Source organism: Mesoplodon mirus, assembly GCF_964341445.2.
Source record: "Mesoplodon mirus genome assembly, chromosome: 1".
NCBI classification, from domain to species: domain Eukaryota; kingdom Metazoa; phylum Chordata; class Mammalia; order Artiodactyla; family Ziphiidae; genus Mesoplodon; species Mesoplodon mirus.
The window spans coordinates 3,801,618-3,816,156 of NC_138976.1; the positions used below are offsets into that span (position 1 = coordinate 3,801,618).

The following is a 14,539-nucleotide window of genomic DNA, read 5'->3' on the forward strand; positions in this document are numbered from 1 at the left end:
AAGCGGAGCGAAGGCTGAGGACGGTGGACTGCACGCCCTCCACTCAGACAGCAGCTGGGGGCCCCGCCGCACCCACCGAAGGGGGCCCCCGACCCCAGCGTGATGAGCGCAGCCCTCGCATCCCGCAGGAGACGGGACTTTGACGGGACCTCTGCTCCCGCTGGCGGGAACGTAGCCGGTGGCTTGTGGCTGGCGCCAACCTGCAGGCCTTCTCCAGGGCCGCAGCTCTGCGTGCGCAGGGCAGCCCATCCTTCCTGTGACCGCCCTGCGGTTCCCGCAGCTGGCTGAGGGGTGGGTGTGCGGAAGGGACAGCAGCCTGGCTCTCCCCGTCCACGCGGTGCCGACTATCCCCGGGGAAGCAAGTTTCGCCGCCCCCCGCCATACCTGCCCACCCACTGGCCCCCTTTCTTTGCAATATGTGTACAAATGGGGGTCCAGCCCCCCTGCTCTGAGGCTACAGGGCCCTCCCACCATTGTGGGCACTCAGTGGAGGTGTTGACACACTAAATCCCGAGCTCCTGACCTCAGCAGATGAAGAAAGACACATTGTCTGGCTGCTCTTCCTTGACCCGCCCTGCTGCAGAAGTGGCTGAAATCCTGATATTGGTGTGGTTTTGTTTAGCAAACAAGGAGCATGCAAAGTAGCTCATCCGTGCATGTGTGTGTGTGTGTGTGTGTGTGTGTGTGTGTGTCCGTCTGTCCTCTGGGAAGTTCAGGCTCACTCTGGGTTCAGAAGCCCGGGTGAGCCGGGCCCTGCTGTGTGGCTTTGGGCAAGTCCCTTCCCCTCTCTGGGCTACACGGTCCTCATGGGCAAGAGGAGGAGGGGAGAGCCAGGTGTTCTCCAAGGCTCTGGTGGCTCTGGTGGGTTGGCTGCCAGAAGCTGTCTTCCTTTGACCTCAAGAGTGAGGCCTGCAGGACAGGATCTGAAAGCCTGTTGAGGAGACCAGACCACCCTCGTATGCAAATCCCGAACCTCCACCCCACCCTCTGCACACCTGACAGGTCTGTGTAGGGGAATTCTTGCTAAAGTAAACAGGAAGAGCCTTTGCAATGAACTATACCATGGGGTCCTGCCCAGCCAAACCCAGAGCCTGGGAGTCAAGGGATTTACCATTCCTTAAGGAGCCTCAGAATCCTCTAGATTCATAGTGGAAGAGAGGAAACATCTACAAGTGTTATTGGGAGGAAGGGTAGACAGAGACTCAAAGAAGAAGACTTGGATCAGATATCCTGATCCCAGCTCTGCACTTGCTTGCTGGGTGACCTTGGGCAAGATGGCCAACCTCCCTGAGCCTCAGTTGCCTGCTCTGTAAAATGGGGTAATGACAGCTCCTTTGCAGAGGGCTACGTGGGTTAAAGACGATGTATGGAAACCCTGAGCCCAGCTTGTTACCCGGAAGGGACTCATTCAGAAGTGTTCATTGTGGTGGGCCAAGGACGGGCTTAGTGCTGAAGGCTAGAGCCCAGATGGAATTCCTTCTAGCAGAGCAGAAACTTACCCACAGATAACTGCCAGTCCAGGTTCAGTGGGTCCCGAGCTGTAAGCAAAGAGCCCGGAGAGCTCAGTTTAGAAGCAGGAGAAGACCTCTGGCTGGAATGACCAAGGGAGGCTTCCTGGAGGAGGCGGCATTTGAGCAGGCCTGTAGCATGGGCAGGATTTCAAGAGGGCACATTCATGGCCTACCAACACTTAACCTGTGTTAGGCCCTCCTCACTGCCGTATACTCATGGTCTCAGGGGATCCTCCCAGCAACCCACAGGAAAGGATTGCTACATTTACCATTTTACAGAGGAGGGGGTTCAGCCTGGAGTCACCCCGCTAATGAGGGGCAGCACCAGGCTTAACTTAATCACACCTGCAAAGTCCCTTCTGCCTTATAACATTCACAGGTTCCAGGGATTAGGACGTGGATGTCATCTTTGGGGGCCATTATTCTGCCTACCATGGTGATTCCATTAAGGACCTTGAGATGGGAAGGTTACCCTGGATGACCCAGGTGGGCCTGATGTGATCACCAGGGTCCTTGCAAGAGGGGGGCAAGAAGGTCAAAAGCAGAGGAAGGAGGTGGGCTGATGGGAGGTCCAAGTGATGCACTTTGAAGATGGAGGAAGAGGCCACAAGCTGAGGGATGCAGGTGGCCTCTAAAAGCTGGAAAAGATGAGGAAACAGAACCGCCCCTGGGGCCTCCAGAGGGAACCAGCCTTGCCGTACCTTGACTTTTAGCCCCGTGAGACTCATTTTGGATTTCTGACCTCCACAACTGTAGGAGAATACCTTTGTGTGTGTGTGTGTGTGTGTGTGTGTGTGTGTGTGTGTGTGTTTAAGTTCTGGCTGTGCCCCTTGGCATGTGGGATCTTAGTTCCCCGACCAGGGATCAAACCCACGCCCCTTGCGTTGGAAGCATGGAGTCTTAATAAGTGGACCACAGGGAAGTCCCCCTTTGTGTTGTTTGAAGCCACCGAGTTTGCGGTGATCTGTTAGAGCAGCCACAGGAAACTGATACAGCCCCAGCTGCATCCACCTTGCCCTCGCCTGGGGTCTTGTCACACGGGTCTCTCATGCCTCTGTTTCGGCACTTTATCAGTTTGGCCTCCCAATGTGTCTGTGAGTGACTACGGAGCTTTCTATACTTTTCAAGCCTCCCCACCATCCCTCCCCAAAGCCTCAGGCACTAGCTTGCACCCAGTACGCATCTAAAAAATGGTGGCAAAATGTACGTAAATCTGTGTCTTTTATTTACAGCTGTTGAGAGGAACAGGCTTTTGACAGCAGTAACTGCTGGTTTCCCCGTGGTCTGACCACAGAACTGGAACCCCCGTGGCCTGAGTGCCCGTCAGGAGTGGGGAGCAGCCAGCACGTTGGCTGAAGCAGAGGGATGCTAGGTCTCCCACTGGGGCAGGAGACAGCTCTGACCATCCGTGGCAGCCAGAAAGGGGCCTGCTGAAAACCGAGCTGACCAGATCCCAGTGAGCAGCAGGCAGGGGGAGGATTTCTCTGTGGGTCCCAGCTCTGGTCTGTTCTTGGCATCGCTGTGCACCTGGGGCTACTCTGGCCTCCTGGGCTCTGCCCCGGGGGGAAGGCACCGAGCTCTTAGACCTGTAGACAACATCAGCTCAGAAAAGATCTAGCTGCCACACTTTGCAGCAGGAGAATTGTTGGTCCAGAGAGGGAAAGTGACTTGCCCGAGGTCATCCAGCAATTTCGTGAGTCTCAAAACAAGCTTGACTAGTCCCGTCCAGTGCTGCCTCCAGGAGACTGGGGATCTGGGTGTGTGAGGCTGGCCTCCCTCCAGGTGACACGATCTTGGGGCAGGCCGGTCAGGAGCTGGGAGCGGGGACAGCCTCACTTGAGGTTGTGCTGGCTTTCGCGGTGCCGCCGCAGGTCCACTTTACGCTGGAAGCCTTTGGTGCACAGCTCACAGCTGAAGGGCTTGAAGCCCGTGTGCTTCCGGCTGTGAGTGATGAGGTTGGAGCTCTGGCTGAAAGCCTTCCCACACACCTGGCACTTGTGTGGCTTCTCACCTGCAGGGCGGCAAGGACAGGGTCAGGGCCGTTTGGACCAGACCTGCTGCCCCAATGCCCTGCTGTTGTTCCCTGGAACTTTATTATGTTTTATCGCACGTTCACTTTAGAAAATAATTAGAAAAGGGAGACAAGAAAAATACAGCTCTGACCACCCAACCCCTCGGCCAATTGTACCCCGGTTTTAAGGCAGGGACTGGGTCCACCTTGTTTATCAATGAAGCCCAGCACCTGGTACAGGGCCCTGCAGAAAACAGGCACTGGCTAACAGCTGAGGAATGAATGAATGGGGAATGAATGAATGGAGGGATGAAGGAATGGATGACTGAATGAGGATGAATGAATGGCTGGAGAGATGATGAATGAGTGACCAAACGGGGGAATGGGTGAATGAGTGGGGGACGAACAGGGTGAGTAGCAGCATGAATGAATGAATGACCAAATGGGAAATGAATGAATGCGGGAATGAAGGAAGGAATGGCTGGAGGAATGAGTGAATGAAGGAATGATGAACGAAGGAGAAATTAAGCTTCTGGTCCCACTTCTACACACAGATTATCAGTGTCGACATTTTGCTATTTCCTTCCAGTACTTTTTCTACGCATTACGTAGCACAGCGTGCCCCGCCCTCCTGTTGGAGGGGGGTGGCCTCCCCTGTGCAACCTGACACCCCCATCCCTCCCCACCCGGGTCCTAAAGCCCGCACCTTTTAACAGTGAAAGGTGGGGTGCCCGCAGGCTCTGCCTGGGCCCTGGGGTGGGGGGCTTGGTGGGGGCGGGGTGGGGGGAGGAGCTCTGCGGGGTCAGAGCGCGGGCCGCGGCCTCACCGGTGTGGATGTAGGTGTGCTTCTTCATGTCCGACTTCTGGTGGAAGCGCTTGCCGCAGAACTGGCAGGGGTAGGGCCGCGTGTCCGAGTGGATGAGCAGGTGGGTGGACAGGGTGGACGAGCGCTTGAAGGCCTTGCCGCACATCCGGCACTCGAAGCTGCGCCCCTGCCGGAGGAAACGAGGCCCCGGGGGGTCAGGCGCAGGTGGGGCCTCGCGACCCGGGACTGCCAGGCTGGGCGCGGGACTGGACCCGGCCGGGATCCCCTGAGGAACAGGACACTCCATTGGGGTGGCCTCGAGGATGGGGCCTGGAGGAGCAGGGGCCAGGGACCCCCATCCCTGCCTCCCAGGAGGGGCCGAGGCCTGGGCCCTGAGTGGCCTCCTATTAGGGGATTTTCCCTTGTGGTTTGTTTAAGCGGCTGAATTATTGGGGCCCAATTCTGGCTTCTGCCTCTTACTCGCCACCGTGACCTTTGGCAAGTCATTTAACCTCCCTGGGACTCAGTTTCCTCATCTGTACATTGGATCGTTATGGGTAGTGACCTCAAAGGATCGTTGGGAGGATTGGAGGTCGGGACCTGAGCTGGCAACCGGCACGTGGTACATTCTAACCATCTTTTCCTGCGTTTCCCACCTGAGCTTTTATATCTACCCAGGTGTTAGCAACTCAGGTCAGTGTCAGGTGCTTTCCCTGGAATGGGATTCTGAGGAAGGGATTTCGGCATCAGGTAGGGCTAAGTGGGATGAGATGAACATTTAAGCCTGACTTCAAGATTCTAAGAGTCAAGGGTCTCAGAGGTGAGAAACCTGTCCTGACCACCCAGGAGGTGGGGTCATTCCTCAGCATCACAGACATGTCGCTGCCCCCGAAATCCCACCTGAGCTCCTAGCCTCTTCCAACTGTACATGAAGCCGGCTTGGTCCATCAGGGACTCAAATGTGTTAAGGGCGGGTGATGGAGACCCAGATCAGGGCGGCAGATAATGAGGGCCCCCCGATCTGTCACCCTCAGGGGCACAGAGAGAGACCCACCAAAGCCCCCTAGGCTTCCTGGGGGGAGCATAGAGCAGGAGTGGGAAGTGAGGGTGCTGTGCTCAGCCAGCTGCCCACCTGGGAGTGGACGTGCGTGTGCTGCTCCAGGCTCACTGCATGGCCGAAGGTTTTGCCGCAGACGTTGCAGGCGAAGGGCCGGGTCCCACTGTGGGAGCGGCGGACGTGCACCTCGAGCCCATGTGGGGTGGAGAACACCTGCAGGAGGGGCAGAGCATGAGGCCCCAGGGGTGCAGAGAGGGAGAGGGGCCGGGGTCCCACCTCTGCACCCAGCTCAGCCATAGGTGGGTGTACAGGAGAAGGAACACGGGATTGCCGATTCTGCTGCCATGTGCTGTGTGTCCTGGGAAGGTCCCTTTCCCTCTCTGTGGCTGGCTTTCCTGTCTATAGAATGGAGTCTGGGAGGGGGGATCTGGAAGGCCCCTCCTGGCCCTATCTGGAGGCTGAATGGCGGTTAAAAAGTGGGAGGTGGGCAGAGCCAGGTTGGAATGCTGGTTGTGGTATCTACTTGCTGCGTGCTATTGGGCAAGTGACTCAACGTCTCTGAACCTTCGCCTTTCGTCCACCTCCCAGGGCTCATGCATGTCAAGTGCTTAGCACAGGGCTGAGCACATGGTCAGGGCTCAATGAATGGTGATGAGGAAGAACGTTGTGAGTCCTTGATCCCACCAGAGGACCCAAGAGTCACTTCACAGGGGGCACCCAGCTCTGAACACTCGCAGCTGCCAGGGTGCTGGAGAGGGGATGCAAGCAGGACCCGAGAGCCCATCTGCATCCCGGCCACCCACCTTGCTGCACTTGATGCAGTGGTATGTGTCCAAGCCCGGGGAGTAGTGGAGGCTAAAGTCCAAGGGCGGCTCGGTGCTGGGCACCAGAGGGCTGCCATACAGGCTGACGGAGCGCTCCAGGAAGGCAGACTGCATGGTGGAGGGGGCCTGCTGGTAGCTGTGCCCATAGGATGAAGCCAGGGCATCCCAGGAGAATCTGGGCTTGTAGAACGGGGGTGAGTCGGAGGATGGTGAGCCCCCATCCTGGGGTCGGGACGTCACAGCAGGCCCCTCTGTGGAGAGTGGGACATATACCTAGTGGTGACATTAAAAGCAGGGCACCCACTCCCCGCCACCCTCCACTGTGACCTCATGCTGAGGCTTTGGTGTGTAGCCCCAATTATTTACTAGGGGGTGGTCTGGGTCCTCACTGTAGCTCCTTGGCTTTTCAGTCCAGAAATGTGCCCCAACCCCTGCAGAGTGCCCACCTCACCCACTACGTGGGCCTGTCCAGCTTCCTCTGCCCCACTACACAGAAGCTCTCATGTGGGAATGAACTCCCCGTCCTGGAGGGATTCAAGCAGAAGCCTGAGAGCCCAGACTGCCGATCCTCCCTGACTCCACAACTCCAAGGGGCCCCGCTTCCACAGGCCCATCCATCCTCCATTCCCCTTGCACCCGCTGGGGAGTGGCAGGGGTCCCCTGCTGGGTACCTGGGGCGGAGGCCATCCTGGTCATCAAGCTCTGGTCCAGCTCCAGCTCCGGCTCCCGTTTGAGGTCAGTCCAGTCCGGGCACTGGTTTGGGAACAGGGTGCTGAGGACAGGGTTGGTACTCAGGACCTGGTCCCTGGCCACTGTGGGGAGACAGCACTGTCAGACTTCAGCTCTGGGAAGTCCGGAGGGACTGGGGGAAGGAGGGGCACCAGAGAGAGACCACTGCTGCTGCCCCTGGCTACTGACGCTCAGCGGTTCTGCCCAGGATGGTGGGAGCAGTGTGGAGGCCAGGAGGAGACCCCTGCCCTCCCCTCCCTCTCCCTCTCCCCCTCCCCTCCCTCTCCCTCTCCCCCTCCCCTCCCTCCCCCTCTCCCCCTCCCCCTCCCCTCCCCCTCTCCCCCCACCGAGGAGAGCTCTAGGACCAGTCTCCGTTTTTCCGAGCACCCACCCTCAGCCCTAGATCAGCCCTCTGATTACAAGTCACATGTCAGCTGCTGAGGACAGCTCCAATCAGGATGCTCTCATCACCCCCATGGGGTGAGAAGAGATAGGTGCATTTATTCATTCATTCAACCCACATTTACTGAACTCCCCGTTTCCAGACTTGGAAGAGCGGCTACTTCCGGTGGGATGCTGCTGCATCCCCATCACATGGGCAGGGAGTCCTGGTGGGCACAGCAGAAGGCCAGCCCGGGCTATGACTCACCAGGACCAAGGGCAGGAGGCCAGAGGAGCTCATCCTCCTGGGCACGAGGCTGGTGGTAGGTGTGAGCCTTCTTGCTCTTAACCAGGAAGGAGCGTGGCATTGTCAGTGGGTGCCCCGCACCTACAGGGGGAGGAGATGAGAAAGTTTAGGAAGGACATGAGGACGATACTCCTCTATAGTTTAGGACCTCCTCCTAAAATCAAAATCCACCGTCCTGGTTTGAATACTGTCCCCCAAAGTTCAGGTCCACCCAGAGTCTGTGAATGTGACCTTATTTGAAAATAGGGTCTTTGCAGATGTAATCGAGTTAAGGTGACATTCACACTAGGTGTGGAGAAACCCTAAATCCAATGTGACAAGTGTCTTTATAAGAAGAAGGAAACTTGGACACACAGACACAGACACGCGCAGGACGAAGGGCCACGTGGAGATGCGGGCAGAGATTTGGAGGAATGCAGCTTCAAGACAAGGATTGCTGGCAAACCAGAAGCTAGGAGATGAGCCTTAAACAGACGCTCCCTCAGAAACTCCAGTGGAGCTGACTTTGCTGACACCTTGATTTTGGATTTCTAGACTCCAGAACCCTGAATGAATACATTCCTGTTGTGTTAAGCCACCCAGTTTTTGGTATTTTGTTACAGCAGCTACAAAGCCTAGTGTCCCTCACTCCTCTCTTGCTGGAAAACCAATACACCCACTTCTAGGAAACCCCAGGTCAGCCTGCCCCTGCTGCGTGCCCTGAGTTACACTGGGAGCAGAGACGGAAGGGCAGGGGACCTCCATTTGTGAAACACTCTGGACCCTGCACCCAGAAAACTGCACCTGCATCCCGGTGGAGTCTGCATTCAGAGGCCGTGAAAAGCTGTGGTCTGAGCACAGGTTTTGGAGTCAGATGCTCATGGGTTAGAATCCCAGCTCACCCGCTGTGCAGTTTGGGGCAGACGCTTAACCTCTCTGGGCCTATTACCTTTTCTGTAAGATGGTAATCCAGGTTGATGATGCTGCTGAGTGCCTAGTACGTGCTCAGCACCTATCAGAGAGGAGCCTGGCAGGTGGGTTGCAACGAGGGGGGCCCCCTCCATCGCAAATCCACGTTATTGTGCAAGTTGGGTGCTGATGTAGCCAGAGCGGGGCTGCACCTTGTCCACAGCTCCAGCCCAGAATCTGGCCCACAGAGAGGGAGGGGCTTTTCCTCTCTCCTCGTGGGTGGAGGGGATGGTTGAGGTTCTATGTGGAGCTCGAGGCCTGAGAGGACCCCACTGGAGGCCTGAGGTCATTTTGTGCACGGGGAGGAAGAGGCCAATGTCCACCAACTCTAGGGACTGAGCACAGGGCAGCCCAGCCCAGGCCCATCACTGAACCCACGGGTCAGCGGGTCGGGGGGTGCGGAGCTGGACCAGCCTGACTACCCGGTACGCTTGGCTTCTGGTGCAGAGCCCTCTGGGGCAGAGAGCATCTCCTGCCCGCCGCCCCACCCTCCCGAAATGTTTCACATCCCTGCGCCCAACCGTGAGGCTCTCCTGAGGGCTCCCAGGGGACAGAGCATCTCCTGGTGGTCCTCTGTCCTCCCCACCCCCAGGCCACACCCAGGCAGAAGCTCAGAGGAAATACTCAGCCGATGCCGGTGCTGACGGCAGCTCTGCTGGGCCCATTCCCCAGGCCTCAGAGGAGGAGTCCCCCACTCCTGGGCCAGCCCAGGCACCAGGCAAGACTGCAGGCGTGATAGGGCCAAGCGCAGGGGGGAAAAGATGGCGGGAAAAAGCTGTGAACAGCAGCGAGGGCCTGGTTGATAAGGCCATGGCCAAGGAGCCGGCTGGGAGCAGGCAGATTAGAGCGGGAGCTTGGAGCTCTGCCTTGGGAGCGGCCCAGGGAGCCACCCCTTCCCCAGGGGGATGACCCACAGCAGGCAGAAGAGGTACCCACACCCGTGCCCAGACCTGCCCGCCCCTCTGGGGGCAGCAGGAGTTTGGGCCAGGCCACTCTGCCAGGGGCCATCCCAGGCCCAGCCTTCCTGGATGGAGGCCTCAGTGTCCGGATCTGCTAAATGGCGATCTCAAACCAACCTCCTGGGACTGCTGGGGAGAGAAAGGAACTTTATTTATTACAGACAATTGTGTCAAGGGCCCAGTGTGGTGCCTGGGCTGCTGGGGGGATGCAGGTACTCAGGCCACAGAGGAGAGGCTTTGGGAGGGCAGGCACTGCTTGGGTCCTGTCTGGTCTGGTGGCATCCCCAGTGCCTGACCCAAAGCCGGCATGCTCTATGGGTGGGGTCAAGCCCTGACCAGGAGCCGGGACACGCTCCAGGCCCCTCCCCCTGGGCCCTGAAATGAGGGCGTGGGACCTGATGGCCTCTGGGGTCCGGTCCAGCTGTCAGATTTTGACCTCATGAGGCTCGGCCGGCCTGCTGTCCTCCCCAGGCTTGTGGGGCAGCTCTTATCTCTCAGGGACAGTCTTCTTCCCCATGCCTCCTCCCCTCCCCCCACCCAGGGCTGCCCACACTGCCCCTTCCTGCCCCCTTCTAACTCTTGGCTTCAGGAGCCCCCTGAAGAGGCCAGAGCGTGGGCAGAGAGAGAGGAAACCCTCACGTTCTGGGGGAGGACCGGGGGGCTGGGTTCCCCTCGCCGTTTGTTCTGGGGGGACCTCCGTAGCCATGATTTTTTTAAAACATAGTATTTTATTAGTCAATCAACTAGAACCAAAAGTAGGTATTAAAGCCGCTGAGCTAGAACGCCAGGAAATACTTCTTGCAGCCTGGATCTGCAGAGCCTCAGCTCTGATAATCCTGGCTTGTGAGCTGAGTGGCTATTACTCCATTTTACAGAGGAGGAACTGAGGCTCGCAATCCCAGGGCAGAGTGAGGCGGAGCTGGACTTGGTCGTCTGCCTCCCAGGCCTCCGTGCTCTTGGCCGTCAGACCACAGGGTGGGCTCTCGTTCAGGGCGGTGGCGACTGAGCTGACAAGCTAAGGAGGAACCCAGGACAGCGTGTGAAGCTCCCCAGCGTGCACTGTGCCACCGAATCTGATGCCCACCGGGGCAAGGGAAACAGTGATTGTCTTCCCGGGTCACGGGGGGAAACTGAGGCTGGGAGAGGCAAGTGGCTTGTCCAGGGCCTCACAGCAGAGCCAGACCCAGAGCCCCTGCCTGCTAGGACTTGACTCCTGGCCCCAAGCTCTGCCCACCTGCACCTGTGGTCCTTTCAACACCGGATGAAGATAGCCTGCCTGGAGCAGGGAGGAGAAGTCTCATTGGTGGGGCAAGATGGAGGACAAATCAAATTCCCCTGATCTTTGGACTCTTCCAGGATCCAGCAGGCCCCATCTAGGCTCGTGAGGAGTTTGGGGTGGAGAGGCAGGCGAGAGCACAGGCTACTTTTAGGAAGCTTCGGTGATCCCTTGGGCCCAGAACCCAAAGAGACCCTAGAGGTCAGCTGATCGGAACGTGGGATGACAACACAGGGGCTCTCTGGGGTTCAGAAGCACGTACACAGGGGAGCAAGGAGGTCCCAGGAAGGTGATTCTCAGGGCCCACTCTAGTGATCCCCTCGGGGCCCCCAATCTCTTCCCCTTCCCTCCCTAGAACATTCTCTCTGCTAAGCCTAGCAAAGTGACAGTGGCGAAGGCAACCCTACAGCCGAGCCATCAAGCTCACTGTGGAGGCCAAATGCACCCAGAGAACTTCCTTTTGACCCCTGTGAGCTGAGTTAAAAAAAAAAAAAAAAGGAACCAATCACCTATACTGTAGTTAATTAACAACCACACGGTTTGATTCACACTAACCTGTCCTGAGAAAGAGCTAAGAGCAGAGATTGTGAAAGAAGCCCAAGATTTCTTCATAGAACAGAGGCCTTGATGGTATCGGGCCTCCGGAAAGAGACTCACTGTTAATATCTCTTCAAAAACCCCCAATCCCAGTAGAGGGTTCCCCGCCCCTGAGTCAGAATCTCGGCCAGTACTTCTGAAGAGGGGCAGCCCTGCACCCCGACTTCCAGATGGAGCCAGAGCAGCAGGCCTGTGATTTCCGTGCAACGAGGCGCCTCCCGTGGGGCTGAATCGGATTCTGTGACCTTGAGCCTAACCACGTCAGCCGCCAACCTGGGGCTTGGTTTTCCTATCTCTCAGAAGGGACGGTTGAACTAAGAGATTTCTAAACTTCCCTTTTGCTCTAAAATCCCATGCTGGGGTTCGTTGACTTTTAGCACGGGACCGACCTACCTTGACGAAGAAACTCATCACTCGGGTTCCCTTTTTGGGAGGGTTGAGTAAGACTCCGTTGTTTCTCAGAGTCTGCTACAGAGGACCCTTTGGACTTCCTTTACGTTTCAAGACACGACTCAAGGGGAAACACAAACAAACAAACAAACAAACAAACAATCACCCTTTCCATGTGGGAGTCAGGGGACGTGAGCCCAGGTCCTTTTTGGGGCCCCAGCAGAGGGTAGTCATTACTTCTATTCAAAATTTGGAAGGAGTTCTCAAATGTCTCTTCCTAAGTTCAGAGGATGCAATGCCAAAAAGAGGTGAATCCACCTCTGGGTATATAAAAGTATCGAAAGCAGGGACTTGAACAGATATTTGTACACCCAGGTTCATAGCACTGTCATTCACAATAGCCAAAAGGTAGAAACAACCGATGGGTCCATTAATGGATGAGTGGGTAAACAAAATATAGTATAGACATAACAATGGAATATTATTCAGTCTTCAAAAGGAAAGTGATCCTGACACGTGCTACAACATGGATGAACAATGAGGTCATTATGCCACTTGAAATCAAGCCAGACACCAAAGGATGAATACTGTGTGATTCTACCTACATGAGTTACCTAGAGTAGTCCAATTCAGAGACAGAAAGTAGGATGGTGGGGACCAGGGGCTGGGGGGGATGGGAGGAACGGGGAGTTATTGTTTACTGGGGACAGCGTTTCAGTGTTTTGCAAGATGAGAGAAGTTCTATAAATGGACGGTGGCGACGGTGGCACAGCAATGTCAATGTGCTTAATGCCACTGAACTGGCCACTTAAAAAATGATTAAAATGGTCCATTTCATGTTATGTGTATTTTACCTCAATAAAAACAAAAAGGAGTGTAGAGCAACTATACTCCAATAAAAATTAATTTAAAAAACAAAACAAAAAGGAGTCAACAAAACATTTCCTGAGCATCTCTGAATTAGAGGCTAAACCAGTTCCCATTGGTTTGAATTCCTGGAAACAAAGGAACAAAAACCACCCTCTAGACTGAGGAAGGGTAAAAGTTTTCTGTTGTTTCTGAAAAGGGTTGAGAGGTTGTGTCACAGTGAAGCATCACATGTGATCAGGTTAGTTTTCCCGGGTGGGGGGCGATCTGGCCCCAAAGGCTTCGGGAGCCCTTGTACTCTCCAGTGGGACACCACCCAGTCTCCTGAAAGCCTTGAGAAAATGCTCTGCACTGGTTTTGAGTGACTCCATCAATCAAACCTAACCCAAGTATAACTCCCTGGTGGTCCCCAAGAACTTTGTGCTGGGAAACTGCCATACCAACCCACAAATCTTTTTTTTTTTTTTTTTTTTTTTTTTTTTGGCTGAGTGGCTTGCAGGATCTTAGCTCCCCGACCAGGGATCGAACCCTTACCCCCTGCAATGGAAGCACATAGCCCTAACCACTGGACCACCAGGGAATTCCCTCTGATCCCCAAATCTGAGTTGGAAGAAACCTCACACATCTTCTTATCCAAAGAATCCTTTCTGCACCACCTCTGAGGACAAGAAACTTGCCCCTTCTCTAAGACTGAAGCGTTCTACCTGTTGCCCACTAAGAAATGTGCAGAGGAGTGAGCCCATGTGGGCAGGTGCAGCTCAGCTGGCTCCCACCAGATCCACGTCCAGAGACCGAAAATTACTTTGCACCTCCCACCACAGTATCTCATGAAAGCTGCGGACTTTCTTCCCAGCAAAATGTACACAGGCACATACCCACAGTGATTCAGTGGACTGCCCCCCTTAACAAGCCCTACGTTACAGCAAGCACCTCTCCCCAGACGCCCAGACTCTAACTTGGCTTTTTCTTCAAAATTAGGTAGAAGAGGCTGAGGCACCACCTCCCCATCTCTTGCTCCTGGAGGCTGGTTGGGAGGGTGCAGTGGAGATGTCAGTCCCCTGCTCCCCTTAGGAGGCTCTGAATGTGAAGCGCCTCCCTCTCAAAGTGTCCCAAGAACTTTGGGGAAGGTCGCCTGGGACTGTGGGTGCTGAAGCTAAGACTTCCTTCAGAGTCCTCAGTCCCACTCTCTTATTTCACAGCCAAAGAAAGGCTCAGAGTGCCCTGGGGACAGGGCCAGTCTGTCCCCGAAAATGGACACCAACTCGGGCACCTCCACGTGTGTCCTGCCTCGCCTGCCCAGGTCCCTGGGAGAGCTGGGGTGTGGGTATGACATCGTGCAGGTAGGTGGCCTCTGTCAGCCTAAAATCAAAACTTCAAAGGGCGTTCATGGGACCTCCCTGGCGGTCCAGTGGTTAGGACTCCGCGCTTCCACTGCAGCGGGCACGGGTTCCATCCCTGGTCAGGGAACTAAGGTCCCACATGCCATACGGCCAAAACACAAACACAAAAATAACAACAACGGGTATACACGTGCACTTGGCGGAAGGTAATTCCTCCACGGGTACACGGCGGGGGGGCTCGCAGCATCTCAGAGGAGACTGCCTCCTTGCCACCTCTTTGGGTTCAAGGACTGAAAGCCACCTCTCATAAAAGAGATTTTTCCAGCCCCCCCTTAGTCTTCCTAGGACTGCCAAAGGGACTAGGTAAACTGCTTGGAAGCGATCTAAGTCGGATATGCAAATTTCAAAAGCAGAGGCAGGGGTGTGCGACTCACTCACCTGTCCAGAGCTCCTCGTCCGTCCTCGGTGGGAAGCTCGCTGCTCCCTCTGGGGACGGTGCCACCCGGTCAATGTGTGACTCTCTGCTCAAGTAGATAC

At 56.0% G+C, this 14,539-nt stretch overlaps 1 protein-coding gene across 2 annotated transcripts; it reads right to left on the bottom strand.

Moving 5' to 3' along the window:
• Positions 1 to 2,751: 2,751 nt before the first annotated feature.
• Positions 2,752 to 14,539, bottom strand: GFI1B (growth factor independent 1B transcriptional repressor). Of its 2 annotated transcripts, none has more exons than XM_082616399.1 (7): positions 14,441 to 14,539; positions 7,587 to 7,706; positions 6,880 to 7,020; positions 6,188 to 6,459; positions 5,460 to 5,597; positions 4,349 to 4,514; positions 2,752 to 3,522 (listed from the first exon to the last, which is right to left on the bottom strand). In XM_082616399.1, exons 2-7 carry the CDS (start codon positions 7,684 to 7,686, stop codon positions 3,344 to 3,346), a joined length of 996 nt encoding a protein of 331 aa, XP_082472525.1. In that variant the 5' UTR covers positions 7,687 to 7,706; positions 14,441 to 14,539; the 3' UTR covers positions 2,752 to 3,343. The 2 variants fall into 2 exon arrangements, with proteins under 2 accessions (XP_082472525.1, XP_082472526.1); XM_082616400.1 differs by having other exon boundaries at positions 4,349 to 4,613.